This window comes from Sturnira hondurensis, unplaced genomic scaffold (assembly GCF_014824575.4).
Source record: "Sturnira hondurensis isolate 20B ecotype Veracruz unplaced genomic scaffold, ASM1482457v3 Scaffold0018525, whole genome shotgun sequence".
In the NCBI taxonomy this organism is placed as follows: Eukaryota; Metazoa; Chordata; class Mammalia; order Chiroptera; family Phyllostomidae; genus Sturnira; species Sturnira hondurensis.
The window spans coordinates 12,198,863-12,211,969 of NW_028091156.1; the positions used below are offsets into that span (position 1 = coordinate 12,198,863).

The 13,107-nt window shown below is 42.0% G+C and overlaps 1 protein-coding gene and 1 pseudogene across 5 annotated transcripts in view; both read left to right on the plus strand.

The window, feature by feature from the left end:
• Nucleotides 1-13,107, plus strand: part of LOC119003135 (complement factor H-like) — a 125,451-nt gene that overhangs the window by 46,632 nt on the left and 65,712 nt on the right. Inside the window, exon 22 of one of the 5 annotated variants that reach the window (XM_037069340.1) lies at nt 11,587-11,642. The exons of the other annotated variants lie outside the window; for them this stretch is intronic. Coding sequence (XP_036925235.1) covers nt 11,587-11,627 — 41 coding nt within the window. The 3' untranslated portion in view covers nt 11,628-11,642. Of the gene's footprint in view, nt 1-11,586; nt 11,643-13,107 lie in introns of those variants that run through there. 5 annotated transcript variants of the gene reach the window in all.
• On the plus strand, nt 5,130-9,076 carry LOC119003137 (complement factor H-like; annotated as a pseudogene).

Below are 13,107 nucleotides of genomic sequence, written 5' to 3' on the forward strand. Positions count from 1 at the left end.
GTTTTTTCACTTCCAATTTCTTTAGATGGTCCAATCTTTGAAATGGAAATGAAATTACAATGCATTGTAAGGATTGACAGTACACCCATAACAAGAGTAAATACATTTTTACAGGCACGATATACCCTTCTACAAAGAATTCATCTGGGTCTGGAACAGTGCACATAACAGAGTGTTCTCACGAGACAATGAAGAAAATACTGTTACGAGAATGGACAACAACCAGGTCCCAGTGCCAAGTGCGGTCAGTACCTGGCATCCAGAAGGTGCTCGGCAAATCTCTACTCATCATTGCCATTAATAAGACCTATGTGTGTAAAATATTAAACATTCAGCTTAGGATGGGTTCACAGGATATCATAAGGTCATGGACTGCCACAGGACACTTGGCTGCCTTGGGGGTGAAATGCAGTCTGTGCTTTCAACCAAATGAAATAAAAGTAATCTTCCAAAGCTAGAGAGATGAGTGAAAGAATAGATAAATAAAGCATTAGTTCCTTTTGGATTTTACAGTTCAGCTACTAATACAGGATCTAGAAACTCTTCAGTACATTTTCTCTGTCTCATTACTTCTATATTCTGACATCTCACTTTCAGAAAAAGGTTTCAAAAGTGCAATGCAAACTCTACCATTAGCAGGGTAGCTACTGAGTGACAGTTAAAATGCTTTTGTATTTATTCTGTCCCAGGATGTAGAGGGAATACACCCTCTAGTATTCAAAAGGACTGCACAGAGATTCCAACCTCTGCTTGCCTTGCTCACCAAAGTAGTTGTCACATTTTACATTTATTTGCATTGGTGATATTTTCCAATTTTAGATTTTTTCTGCTTTGTCCTCTATGAATGTAATCTTTTTTCAATTTGTTCACTTCTTTATTTCTTCCTTGCACAGGCCCTTATAAATCTCAACATTGTATCAGTGAAAACTCTAAGTATTTGCTTTCTTTTTTAATATAATTTTATTTTAAATTGTTTTCCAATTCCAGTGGTCCCCATTTTTGCCCATCACCCACCCCCTGCCCTACCCACACCCCCCACACTCGATCCTCACCCCACCCCGTGGTCTCTGTTCTTGGGCCCTTTACACATGTTCCTCGACAGGTTCCCTTGCTTCCCCTGTTCTCCCCCTACCCCCACCCCTCTGGTCTGTGGGTTTGGTCTTCATTTCCATGCCTCCGGTTTTGTTTTGCTATTGTTTGTTGGGTTGTTAAGGTTCTACCTATAGGTGAGATCATATAGGTAAGAAACCACCTGGCTTATTTTGCTTAGCACAATGCTCTCCAGTTCCGTCCATGCTGTCTTGAAGGGTCTATTCATCTCATCTTTGAAATACCTGCGAACACATTCAGGTTGTAACAGTCCAGGTGAGAGAGAAGGGTCTGTGCAGAGTCACCTGACTCCCATCAGACCTGTTCCCCATTCAATGTGTTTCAGTTTTATCAGCTTCTGACATCTCTCCAGGGTTCTTTAGTTAAAAGGGAGGTCATTTTGCACATTTATCTATGCCTTGTTGTTTTCACTTTACGTGCATCTCACTGAGTCCACTCCCATCCATGACTGTCCCAATAATAAATGATGCGATGGACATACTCAGGTGGACATATTGTACACTAAATTGCCAAAAGTGAAATTTATGGATCCTCAAGCAATGTCACAGAAATTTCTACTCTCTCTGAGGGACTTGTTGTCAGTCTGTTAGACATTTTCGTCTTTGGTATATAATACGTGGTACCCATGAGTAATTTTAAAGTTCATTTGTTACAAATGTTCTTATTAGCACAGAAGACATTTGAGGGCCCCTTGTGCTGGGATTTTTCTCTTATTTCCTGATTCACATACCAGTCCCTATTTCTATCATTGCTTTTCTTTTGTTGAGAAATAATAAGATGAATACTTTTTAGACTTCTGTTCCAAATTCAGACTTCTGTGATAAAAGTGTTTTCCAACTTGTTATTTGGCTTTTGAGTTCATGTTTGGTTTTGAGTTCATAATTCTAGGAAAAATGTTAGAATTGTGTGCTCTTATACTTACTACTCACTTTTCATTAACTGAAATTCAAGGCCAAACTCAAAACAAATTTTCAAAAGCGTGAAGTCATAAGAAAGGGAGCTGTTCCCACCATGAGGCATGTCACCATGCAGGTGAATTACAAGAAAACTGTTCACCAGTTCGTGGCTGGGCTTTTCAAAACAGTAGAAAAGGCCAAATGTATTTGGGACCAAGGGATGTCCAACTGTATCTGGACCAGGGGGCCTTTCTGGGGCCCTCCTGGACAAAGTGTGGAAGTTGGAAGGTTTCAGATAATTGGCAATTTCTTCAAATGAACTTATCAGATTGGCAGATGCAGGGGCTGTTTCCAGACCTGCTCTCTCATCATCTGTGTGACCAAATAGTCTGGGGTTGTAAGGGAAAAGCAGTGAATTCCCTTCTGGGAGGACATAGGGAATGAGGAAAGTGTTTCACGAACAATCCCACGTGCTTTCTGGCATCGGTAACACTTCACAGTGACATTTAGCTATGGTGACATAGACATGAAGGACTGGCCCAGAAGAACCCACTGCCCCAGCACAGAAGGACTAGCAACCCCTCTAGAAATTCTGAATACCCAGTGAACACTGAGATCTCTACCATCAGCCCAAGGTACTCCCACTGTAGCTGCTCAGAAGACCACTGACCTCCTGCATCCACCAACATCCGAGAGGGAGCCTCAGGCGGCTCTCAGCACCGTTCATCTCGGTTCTGCTCCGCCCATCAGTTTTCACCCTGTCCACATTGCGTGAAACACCAGAATGAGGCGGGTAACCGTCCTTCTGTTTGAAGCAAACCGCAAGGGTTAAAATCTCTTCTCCACTGTTTATTGACGAAACTAACTGTGCCTTTTCAGACCCCCTTTGCACAAACCTAGACTCAGCTGTGTCCTAGGCAGAATGATTGTGACGGGTCACGTGTCTTCATGTATCTCGGTGGACATTTAAGCATCTCATGTCAGGAGAGAATATTCAAAATCCCCAGCAGCTGCTGAAACTACACGAGAATGTTACTCAAAATAATGAGACTAGATGAGCATTTTATCCCCAGCACTAAAAGCTGCCAAGAAGTAGGAAAACTCCATCAATGGTGTGAGAGAGGGACAGACTGCAGGCCGAACACTGCCCCTGGGGTGGGGTCACTCCCAGGTGTCTGTTGGAAATAAGACTCTGGGAGGTGCGATGATCAGAGTTCAGAATCTCCCTAACAGGCCTGTAGAAACGGCTTGAAAATTTCCATAGGCAAGCAAGACAGGTAATGGGTCCCTACACTTGGAGGTGGGTGTGATCTTGCATATTTGGGCAATCTGTGTGTGTCTGCTAGTCAATGTTCTAAATGTCATTGCTTACACTTTCTACAGACAGGATCATATTCTGGGGTAAAAAATACTACTGGTCTGGTATTAAGAGTTTCAGAGTAGACACATGAGTGCCAAATGTAATAGGCACATTTTCTGAATTAATATGTATAAACAATAGGCACTTGTATATTTAATCAAAAGTATTCAATAAGTAAACAATGCAATAAAACACAATTATATCCCTTTGAATATTATTAAAAAGATATACTTAAAAACACATTTTCAATTAAATTAGAAGTACCCCATCAAATGTTTACCATAATTTACTTATTTAGATATTAAGAAGTGTTCCTTTTCGTTTTTCTGGTTAAAAAACAAAATCTTGCGTAAATGACTACTTGAGACAGGAGATAGAATGTTATTTTTCTGTGTGATATGCTCCAAAGAAGTATATTTTTTCTATATTTCTTACACTGTCTCCAATAACTGGGGGGTGGGAGGAACCGTGAATGTAAGGAAATAAAACAATGAAACCTTGAGACACCGCAATCTCTCTGCATGAACTGGTGTGAGAAGAGAACCCAGAGTCCTCTTTCTGCTGAGAAAGGAGATGAAACAAAAGGGGACACAGGAGCTGAGACGTGAAAACAGCCTCTTCATCCCTGGAGCCAGCACCCTTTCCTCCCCCAGCGCTGGACCTCAGGCACTCCGGAAAACACAGCAGGTGCGTCTGAACAGTTCGCTTTCTCCAGAGTCCACATCCAAGTTCCCACATCACACCACCCACAAGATGGGATTTCCTCCACCTCAGAAAGTTGTCCGCGCCAGCTCTGCCCTCCAAACTCTGTAACCCTTCTCGTCCCCGGAGCCCTAAACCAGGAGGACAGTGATGCGGAACAGGAGACAGTTCATCCATGAAACAATTCTTCTGTGTTTTCTTTGGTCGTGGAAATCATTCCTTCATCTGCTCCTTGTTTCGCCTTGCCAGTGACGTCGTGAAATATTCCAGAAAGGAAGCACGGACGTCCGTACACCAAAGGCAGGTAGGAACCGTACTTTCCAGCACCTGCAGGGAAACGGTGCTAGGGCTGTGCAGACCGCCCTGGGAGGTTTCCACCAGGTGTCAGGACGGCATCACTTGCACGTGGGAAGGTAGGTCCCCAGAGGGACCCGGCCGCAGGAAGTGACCTGTGTAAAGCTCCCCGTGTGGGACCCTTTCAAAGACCAGAGATGCAGGTGCACACACATGAGGGCAATGAAGTCTGGGTGACGACAATGAGCTCGAGGGGAGCATTCTGGGAGTGAAAATGTCCCAAAATGTCTTTTCTTTCATGAGAAGCTCCTCAAACCAACCCACAGGAAATGTGAAAGAGTTCTTACAAAGATAAGATACTAATTATACATTTCTGAGTAATAAAGACTTAAATGGCATTGAATAGTAACATTTTAACAAATGTTTGCTAGGAGCTTTGTTGATTGGTGCTCACAGACCCAAAGGACTGAGGCTGGGTGAGGACACATACAGGACAATGGACAGTCACAGGACATGGACTCAGAGTTATTTCCACTCCATCTCTGGGTGGAGAAAGAACCTCGGCCACTTCTACAATTGTTTAATGAAAAAATTACTGTTTCATGTCACATTTGAATCAGGTGTGTTAACATCACTAAGAGATGTTGCGCAAGTACAATGAGGAAAGGGAGTCATGAAGAGATTGGGAAACTTTTAACCAAAGTGTACATATCTTGCAAAACTCTCTGAACTTTGATATCAAGTGAACTCAACAAACCAGCTTCCTGGCAGTGCCCGGAAATTCAGGGTCACACTAACAACCACTCACAAGGCAGACTCACAACCCACAGAGCACGGCTGGGATATTCGTGTTAATATAGCATCAGGGTGCCCAGCATGCTGCTGTCCCTGATCAGTGTCATGGTCACCTTGTGGGTCTCCCGGGCTCATGGACAAGGTAAGCTGGACACAGAGCTGCACACTCAGCTCCCTCCAACCTGCAACTTCTCCTTCCTCCTTGCATGTATCTCTGGGTTTAATGAATTGTCTGAGTTTAAGCAATAGTGTGTTTGATGACATCAAAAGAATAAGGCATAGAAAGATCATGGTATATTCATGGAGGAAAAATAATGTGAGTAGTTTTCTCTCTTCTGAGTTCCACAGTCAGAAAGCCTCTCCACGGATATTGGAGAGTCCTGCAAATATGCTCATAAAAACTTGACTGGAAGGTGGTGGCAGAAGAGCTATTTGATAAGTCAAAATGTCTGGGAGAGTCTTACAACATAGGCTCTGTTTTCATGGACTTGACTCTTCTCCTGGGCAGTGATTTCTGCATTAGCCACCACCTGTCCTTTTTCTTTTCAGAAGTGACATGTGATCCTCCAAGTATTGCCAACAGCCACTACATTCCTGACAGGACCTCCTACAGACGTGGGGACAGAATCACATACGAGTGTAAAAGTGGCTTTTATCATTCCACCCAAGGCAGCACATCAGAATGCACCGATATGGGCTGGAACCCCCGTCCAAGGTGCACCTGTAAGTTCCAAGCACATCATGATCTGATCCTAGTTCTGCAGTTACTTCTGTTGAACACCAGTGTAATGGGAACCGAAAGGGCCCCCACATTTCCCTTACTGAGAGCGCAAAGCAGGGCATGCAGAGGTGTGCTTGGCTTTTCAAAGTACCACTTCAAATGAAGTTCAAAATGATGTATTTCTTAATGAAACCTTCTAATTTGGGGTACTCAGAGTTAAATATGTGTGGGTATGAATATGTGTTTCTCTCACTAATATTCTAACATGTGAATTAAAACATTAGGTAAGATCGCTACCATTCACCCTAAGTGTATTAGTTATTTACTGCTGTGTGACAAATGCACCCGAAATATTACTGACTGAGAACAACGACCCTCTCATGACTCAGGGTCCCAGGGTCAGCACTAGGGTTACTGCTCAGCCCCCAAGTTCCTGGTGACTCTCTGGGGGGCCCTGGGACACTGGCCCAGGTTGTGGGCTGCACACTGGGTGCAGCTGGGACTGGCTTCCAAGAGGGCATCTCCCTGGTGGTGCAGGGCCCTCAGGGCCTAACCACCTGGGGTCTCCATAGGAGCCTCAGTGGCACTAACTGTCCCCAGGGTGAGTGATGTGAGACACAAGAAAGACATCTCTGTGCCATCTATGACCTGCTTACACAGTGTCACCTCAGCCATTTGTGCCTTTAGAAGAAGGTCCCTAAGTCCAGCCCACACACAAAGGTGGGGGCAGTGGGCTCCTTTTCTGAGGGAGGAGAGTGGGAGACACTGTTGGTTTTCTGACCCCATCACATGTCACAAAGTGCCACTCAGTTCAGCAGGGTGTTTATTTCTGGGGAGGTTTCTCTGGCCCCTTCCCAAACACTTTCTGCCTTGACCATCATGTTCCTCTTGCTCACATATCAGTTCCCTGTAGAGATGTCCACACTGCAGCTGGACACTCCATGGGTGAAAAACAAAATGATGCTAATTGGAGGTCAATGGCTTCAGTGTCAGTTCAGGACAAAGGTCCACATGAAAGTGACAGTGTGATGCCCTTAGAGAGGTTGCTGGCATCACCATGACACAGACCTCAATGAGTGTGACCACCCCAAGGAGAGGGTCTGTGTACTCACCTAGATAGGACAGGCAGCACTGTGCTGTTTCAGGTGTACAACAGAATGATCCGTGTGTGCACAGATTGTGAAATGACCAGAAACAAGTGTTCTTTACATCATCTGAGTTTACAACCTTCCTTGTCCTAGAAACCCTAATGCGATGACGATAATTATGTTAATAATATAATTCATCAGGGAAACCTTTCATCTCTCATTAGATTCTATTAAAGGAAAACATCATTTATGTTGGGTTTTTTGTTTGTTTTTATTGCAAGTTAAGCCATGTGAATACCCAGAAATAAAGCATGGGGACCTACTACGGGCACGCAGAGAATACTTTCCAGTCGCTGTGGGACAATGGTATTACTATTCCTGTAGAAGCAACTATGTGACGCATACAGACCGCTACTGGGATTATATTACTTGCAGACAAAAAAGGATGGGACCCTGAGGTTCCCTGCATCAGTAAGTAAACCTCTTCCTCCTTGTGCACAGGAGGTCACTTCAAAGGGGGGGGGGGGCATTAAACAAGGAGAACAATGAAGCTGTGTGACCGAACTAAGGTGGAGGGCTGAGTTCTGTGAGCAGGAAGACCAATGTAGGTTGTTCGTTTTATGAGAGATTCTTCATTATAAACATGAGTGATAAAAACAGACTCTGCAAGAATACCCGTATCATTTGTACATATTATAATAGTGAACTGCAGACAACTATATTTAATATTATATTCTAAAAAAATACTTGATAGCAGCTTTAGTATTTCTTATTCTATATGTTATTTTTGCATGCTTATGGATTCTAATTTAAATATGAGGATACATTTTAATTTCTCATTTATCAATTGTTGGGGGTTTTTCATGATCACTTTATCATCCTTAGGAAAATGTGTTTTCAATTATTTGGAGAATGGATATTATCCAAGGACTGAACAAAAGTATTTACAGGGTCAGTCTACCACAGTTTCCTGCCATCCTGGTTACAGTCTCCCAAACCAGAAGACCACAATGACGTGTACAGAGGACGGTTGGTCCCCTCCTCCCAAATGCATCCGTGTCGGTAAGAATACGGGTCTAAGATCCAGGCTATTTGTGATCTTCTAAGGCTTACCTGTAATTACCATGGAAGAATGTTTATTTCAGCTTCTTGTTTTGTCAATGGACTTACTTGCTTTTACTTTTTCAAGTGTGTATAAGTGTAAACACCAGTTCCTTGACATATCAATAGCATGATGAAGACACTGTCTATGATAAAGCATGATTGGTAGACATTAATTTTAGAAAACCTCCAAAGACCACAGAGAGAAAACATCTAATTAAATAGAGTGGAAAGCAGGATAGCATGTCAGCTGTCCCTATTGTCTTCCCACAGCCAACATGGACTTTGGTCATCACTCTGGATGAGGGCAGCTTTGTGAGAGTCAGGAATCTGGCAGACAGGTGCCTCCTGCCCCTGGGCCTGGAGACCCAAGACTGGGTACATGGAAGGGCCTGGGAGTAACAGCTTTACCTCCCTGAGTTAACTCCTCCCCAGTCGTGCACCTTGTGGTGGTTTGGGGACCTTGAGTCTTAGTGGTTTTATATTTTGTTTTGCTGTTCAGGTTGACTCGAAGATCCACTCAAGGCTTGTTTCTCAACTAACAAAGCTGGTTTGGCAGCCTGCCCACTGGGACCAGTCTATTTAGAATATGAATAAAGAAGATGTCTTCTGGCCCCTCTAGTAAATGAGTTGTGTTTAAAGACGTCTTTCCAATTTGTACAATCTAGTGTGAATATCTCCCAGTGCTGAGGGTGCCCTGGGAATCTTTGAATCGATTGTGTTCTACTGGTTCTTCCTGGAATGGTTATTTCCTGCCCATTGTGATGGGGCTCTGCCCTGCTCTCAAGTGTGATGTATTGAGCCCTGCAGATGTGTACAGCTCTCTCATTCTGTAGCTCTTCCCACTGGGTTCTCTAGATTCCAAGTTCAGTGATGTCAGACTGTTTGAGAATGCCAGGTTTTGTCCTTCTGTTCAGTGTGACTGATGATTTAGGCTTGAGTGTATTCTCCCATGTTGTAATCGGGACAATTCACTCCCCCACCCCAATAAAGCCACTTTGAGAACAGAGCTCACAGCATTCCCCTTATCTCCCAGGAATCAGAGCCAGGTGCTGGCCTTGTGCACACACCTCACAAGGTTGTTTTCATAGGTTTGGTTCAACTTCTTCACTGTTTTGGGCTGGAAATATCTTCTGTATTCTTACCGTGCATTTCTTAATTTCATTAAATTTCTCCATGAACTACCTTGAACTCTATACAATTTCTATAGTGTTTGTTTTTCATTTACGTCTGCTGACATTGTTATTTTCTCAAATATGTTTTTCTGTGTTCAGTGTTAATGTGAATGGCATATGTGGCAGCTTGTTATGTTGACATGTGCACACGTGATGAAGTGACCACCACGTCAAGGTTGTTAGTCTATCCATCCCCTGGTGTAGGGTCCATGATTCTGCATGAGCCGCAAACATGTGACTCTTCCTTCCCAACAATAATTAAAACACATCCTGGGAATAGACACATGCTAGGAATGCACTGGCCTGCTGTAGCATTCCACATGTAGTGGACAGACAGATCCTAATAATTTATTCTTTATCTTCATTTTTATTGTTGCAGTATTCCAGATGTCCCCATCCCCACCTTTTCCCAATGCCTCCCAACCACAACTCCTTCCTCTGGCCATCAGTAATTTGTATAAGGCAATCTGAATATTTTAAGTCTTCCTTAGTTCCAAGAGCTGTTTTTAATATCTTGTTTAAAAAAATATTATTTTTCTGTTAGAGCTGCCTGGCCTTTTTCCCCTTGCTCAATCGAACCCCACCCCCTCACTCCCACAGTTGACCCAACCGCCCCCAATTTCCATGCCCATGAGTCCTCCATTCATGTTCCTTTGCTTGTCCCCCGCCGTTCTTTCCCCTGTTGTATCCCTCCTCCAATGTCACTGTCGGTGTCTTCTTTATCCCTCTGGTCACTGTCAGTGTCCTCTTTATTTCCATGTCTCTGGTTCTATTTTGCTCTTTTGTTTTTGGTGTTGATTAGCTTCCACTTATAGGTCAGATCACATCATATTTGTCTTTCACTGCCTGGCTTATTTCACCTAGCATACTGCTCTCCAGTTCCATTCATGCTGTGTGCCGAGGGTAGGAGCTCCTTCTTTCTTTCTGCTGGGGAATATTCCACTGTGTAAATGTACCACAGGTTTTTGATCCACTCGTTTACTGATGGACACTTATGCTGCTTCTAGCACTTGACTATTGTAAATAATGCTGCTGTGAACATTGTGTTACATAGGTTCTTTTGAAATGGTGATTCGGGATTCTTAGGGTATGGTCCCAGTAGAGGAATCGTTTGATCAAAAAGTCAGTTCCATCTTTAGTTTTTTGACAAAACTCCTCTGTTTTCCACAGTAGCTGCACTAGTCTGCATTCCCACCAACAGTGCACAAGGGTTCCCTCTTCTCAGCAACCTCACCAGCACTTGTTGTTTGTTGATTTAATACTGATGATAATATTTTGATATATATGTTTGGAAACTCATAGCTTATAGTGTCTCACACCACACCTTGTATGAGTAGGATTTCCGAGGTTTTCATTGACAACACATGCTTTATTTTTTGTTGTTTTTGTTGTGTAAGGTTGGAATCCTAATGAGCATCTTTATAGACCATATGCTTAACTTTCCCCGACACTCTCTTCCCTTTAGTGACATGTTCAAAATCGGATGTAGAAATTGAGAATGGATTTTTTTCTGAATCTGAACTGACATACCCCTTACATAAAGAAACACATTACAATTGCAAACAAGGTTACTTAACAGAAGACGGTCAGACCTCAGGAAAGATCACGTGTCTGCAGAGTGGATGGTCCCCTCCTCCCAGGTGCATCAGTAAGTCATTCACACTGTTGAGTTATTGCCTGATGCCTGTGGCAGAAATGTTCACTTTACCTGACTTCTTTTTCTTGGGCTGGTGGAAGCTGGGGTGGTTCCATTTGAAAAGACAAATGAAAGGTTTTTGAGAAAGTATATGTAAGTTTTTGCCTTTTAAAATTGATTACTAGAGGGTAGATATAAGGTCAACTTTCAGTTCAAAGTTTTCCCTTCATGAAACTTCCTGTGATTTACAAACTGGTGAGGGACCTTCTGTATATTCTGGTGTCAACTCATTTATTTCTAGCTGACACCTTGGCCTGGGCCTCTTTTCAGGTGGTCAGATTTTTATGTCTGGGTGTTCATTCCTAGACATAAAAGTTATGTGTTTAAGTGAAAATATATCTTCATAGTGCATAGTTGTAGAATAATGTTACCTGTGTAATTTATATGTGATACAGCAGAGCAAACAATTCTTCTGAATAAAATTTATATTTTTAAGAAAACATATTACAACATCGAGTCAGTGGAGACTAAGAAATGCTTATTGCTTCCTTGATGTTTATGAGAATATTCTAAGACTACTTTTCTCATTTTATATTACTTATCCCAAAGCCACAAAATGATATTTTTCATTCACATGAAGTGAATATTTCAAATATCCATTTTTCTTTTTTCATTTTTTTCAGTTTCTATACTTACAATGGGAACTAGCCAAAGAAAAAATGATGAAGGTTGCCTTTATATCAAACTAATAGTATATTAAATTATGATTAATTATCCATTACAACACTCATTAGGAAAGAAAACGTGTCTCCATTATTATTCTTATTGTTATAGTTTTCTCTATTTTTTTAAATCTTTCAATTAGCTGACTGCATAATATGTTTTAAAATTTGAGGAAAACTATTGAAGCCTTTATTAACATCATTCCAGGACGGTATTAGTAAAAATGGAGACTATTCCTTCAACAATTTAATTTCTTATACTAGCTATAAATGTGGAACTATTTCTACATTCAATCTTGATAAGTATAGAGGAATATCCAGTCATTAAGGGGATATTTGGAAAAAGCTAAATTAGTATGGGAGTTTTTAAAATAGCAAGTTTTAAAGTAGACTTCTATAGAATGTTTAAAACTCACTCTCACTGTTGAAAATTTATCTTTTCGTTGAACCAATTAACTTGTTTCTGCCATTGATGGCACAACTGCTGTTGAGTTTGGCACTTACCTTGACTCAAAAATATTATTCTACTTTGCTAAAACCAAAGTCCAGCACATCTGTGAGGGCTTTGTTTACTGCTGGGGTGGAATACATATCTAAGTATAATGGCATTGAGAAACACACTCTTAAATTTTTCAGAGGATTTAAGTGATGGTACAACTGCTTGGTAGAAACACCTGTTTTCATCTTGAGTAACAATATTAGGACAATGACTTAGCACTGGTATTCTGAGATTGCTCTTACATGGTGCATTTCCTTGGGATGGGACTTACTCCATTCAAGTGTGTGTTCAATGCTACTGGACATGAAATCTTCAATTCCATTATGCATTAGAATCCTGTGAAATGCCAGTGTTTGACAATGCCAGACCCAGAAGTGGCCACACGTGGTTTAAGGTCAATGACACGTTGGACTATGAGTGCCAGGATGGATATAAAAATGAAGATGGACACACCACAGGCTTCATCGTGTGTGGTCACACTGGTTGGTCTGGTACACCCACCTGTCACAGTAAGTCACTTTTCAGAATTATCTTATTAAAATTCATTTAAAATGTTTTATACCAAATTTGGGTTATGTGGAATTATTTTGAATGTACAGTGAAGAAAACTGAGGTGTCTCCTTCTGACTTAATGCAAATTGGAGGGAGAGGATGTTTTGAAGTCTAAAGGTAGTAACTGATCTGACGCAGTGCATTGATGTGCCCTATGGCCCATGCACGTCACAGGTCTGTGATGAGAGCATCATGGTGCTTTCACTCTTTTCTGGGATCAGAGGCGGATCTGGGTTGTGTGAACCCAGAAGCTTTGATAGCTTCTTGGGTCTCCTTTAAAGAAGAACACTCAATCAGGAATATGTGATTCCAACGCCATCATACATGACAGAACAATGTGAAGGAACAGACGTGGAGGGACAGAGACAGCAGGAGAAAGCACTGTGCCCAATGGGGCTTTCTATTGAAAATTTGCAGTAACTGATGACTTTGAGGACACATTGGTTGGAATTCACC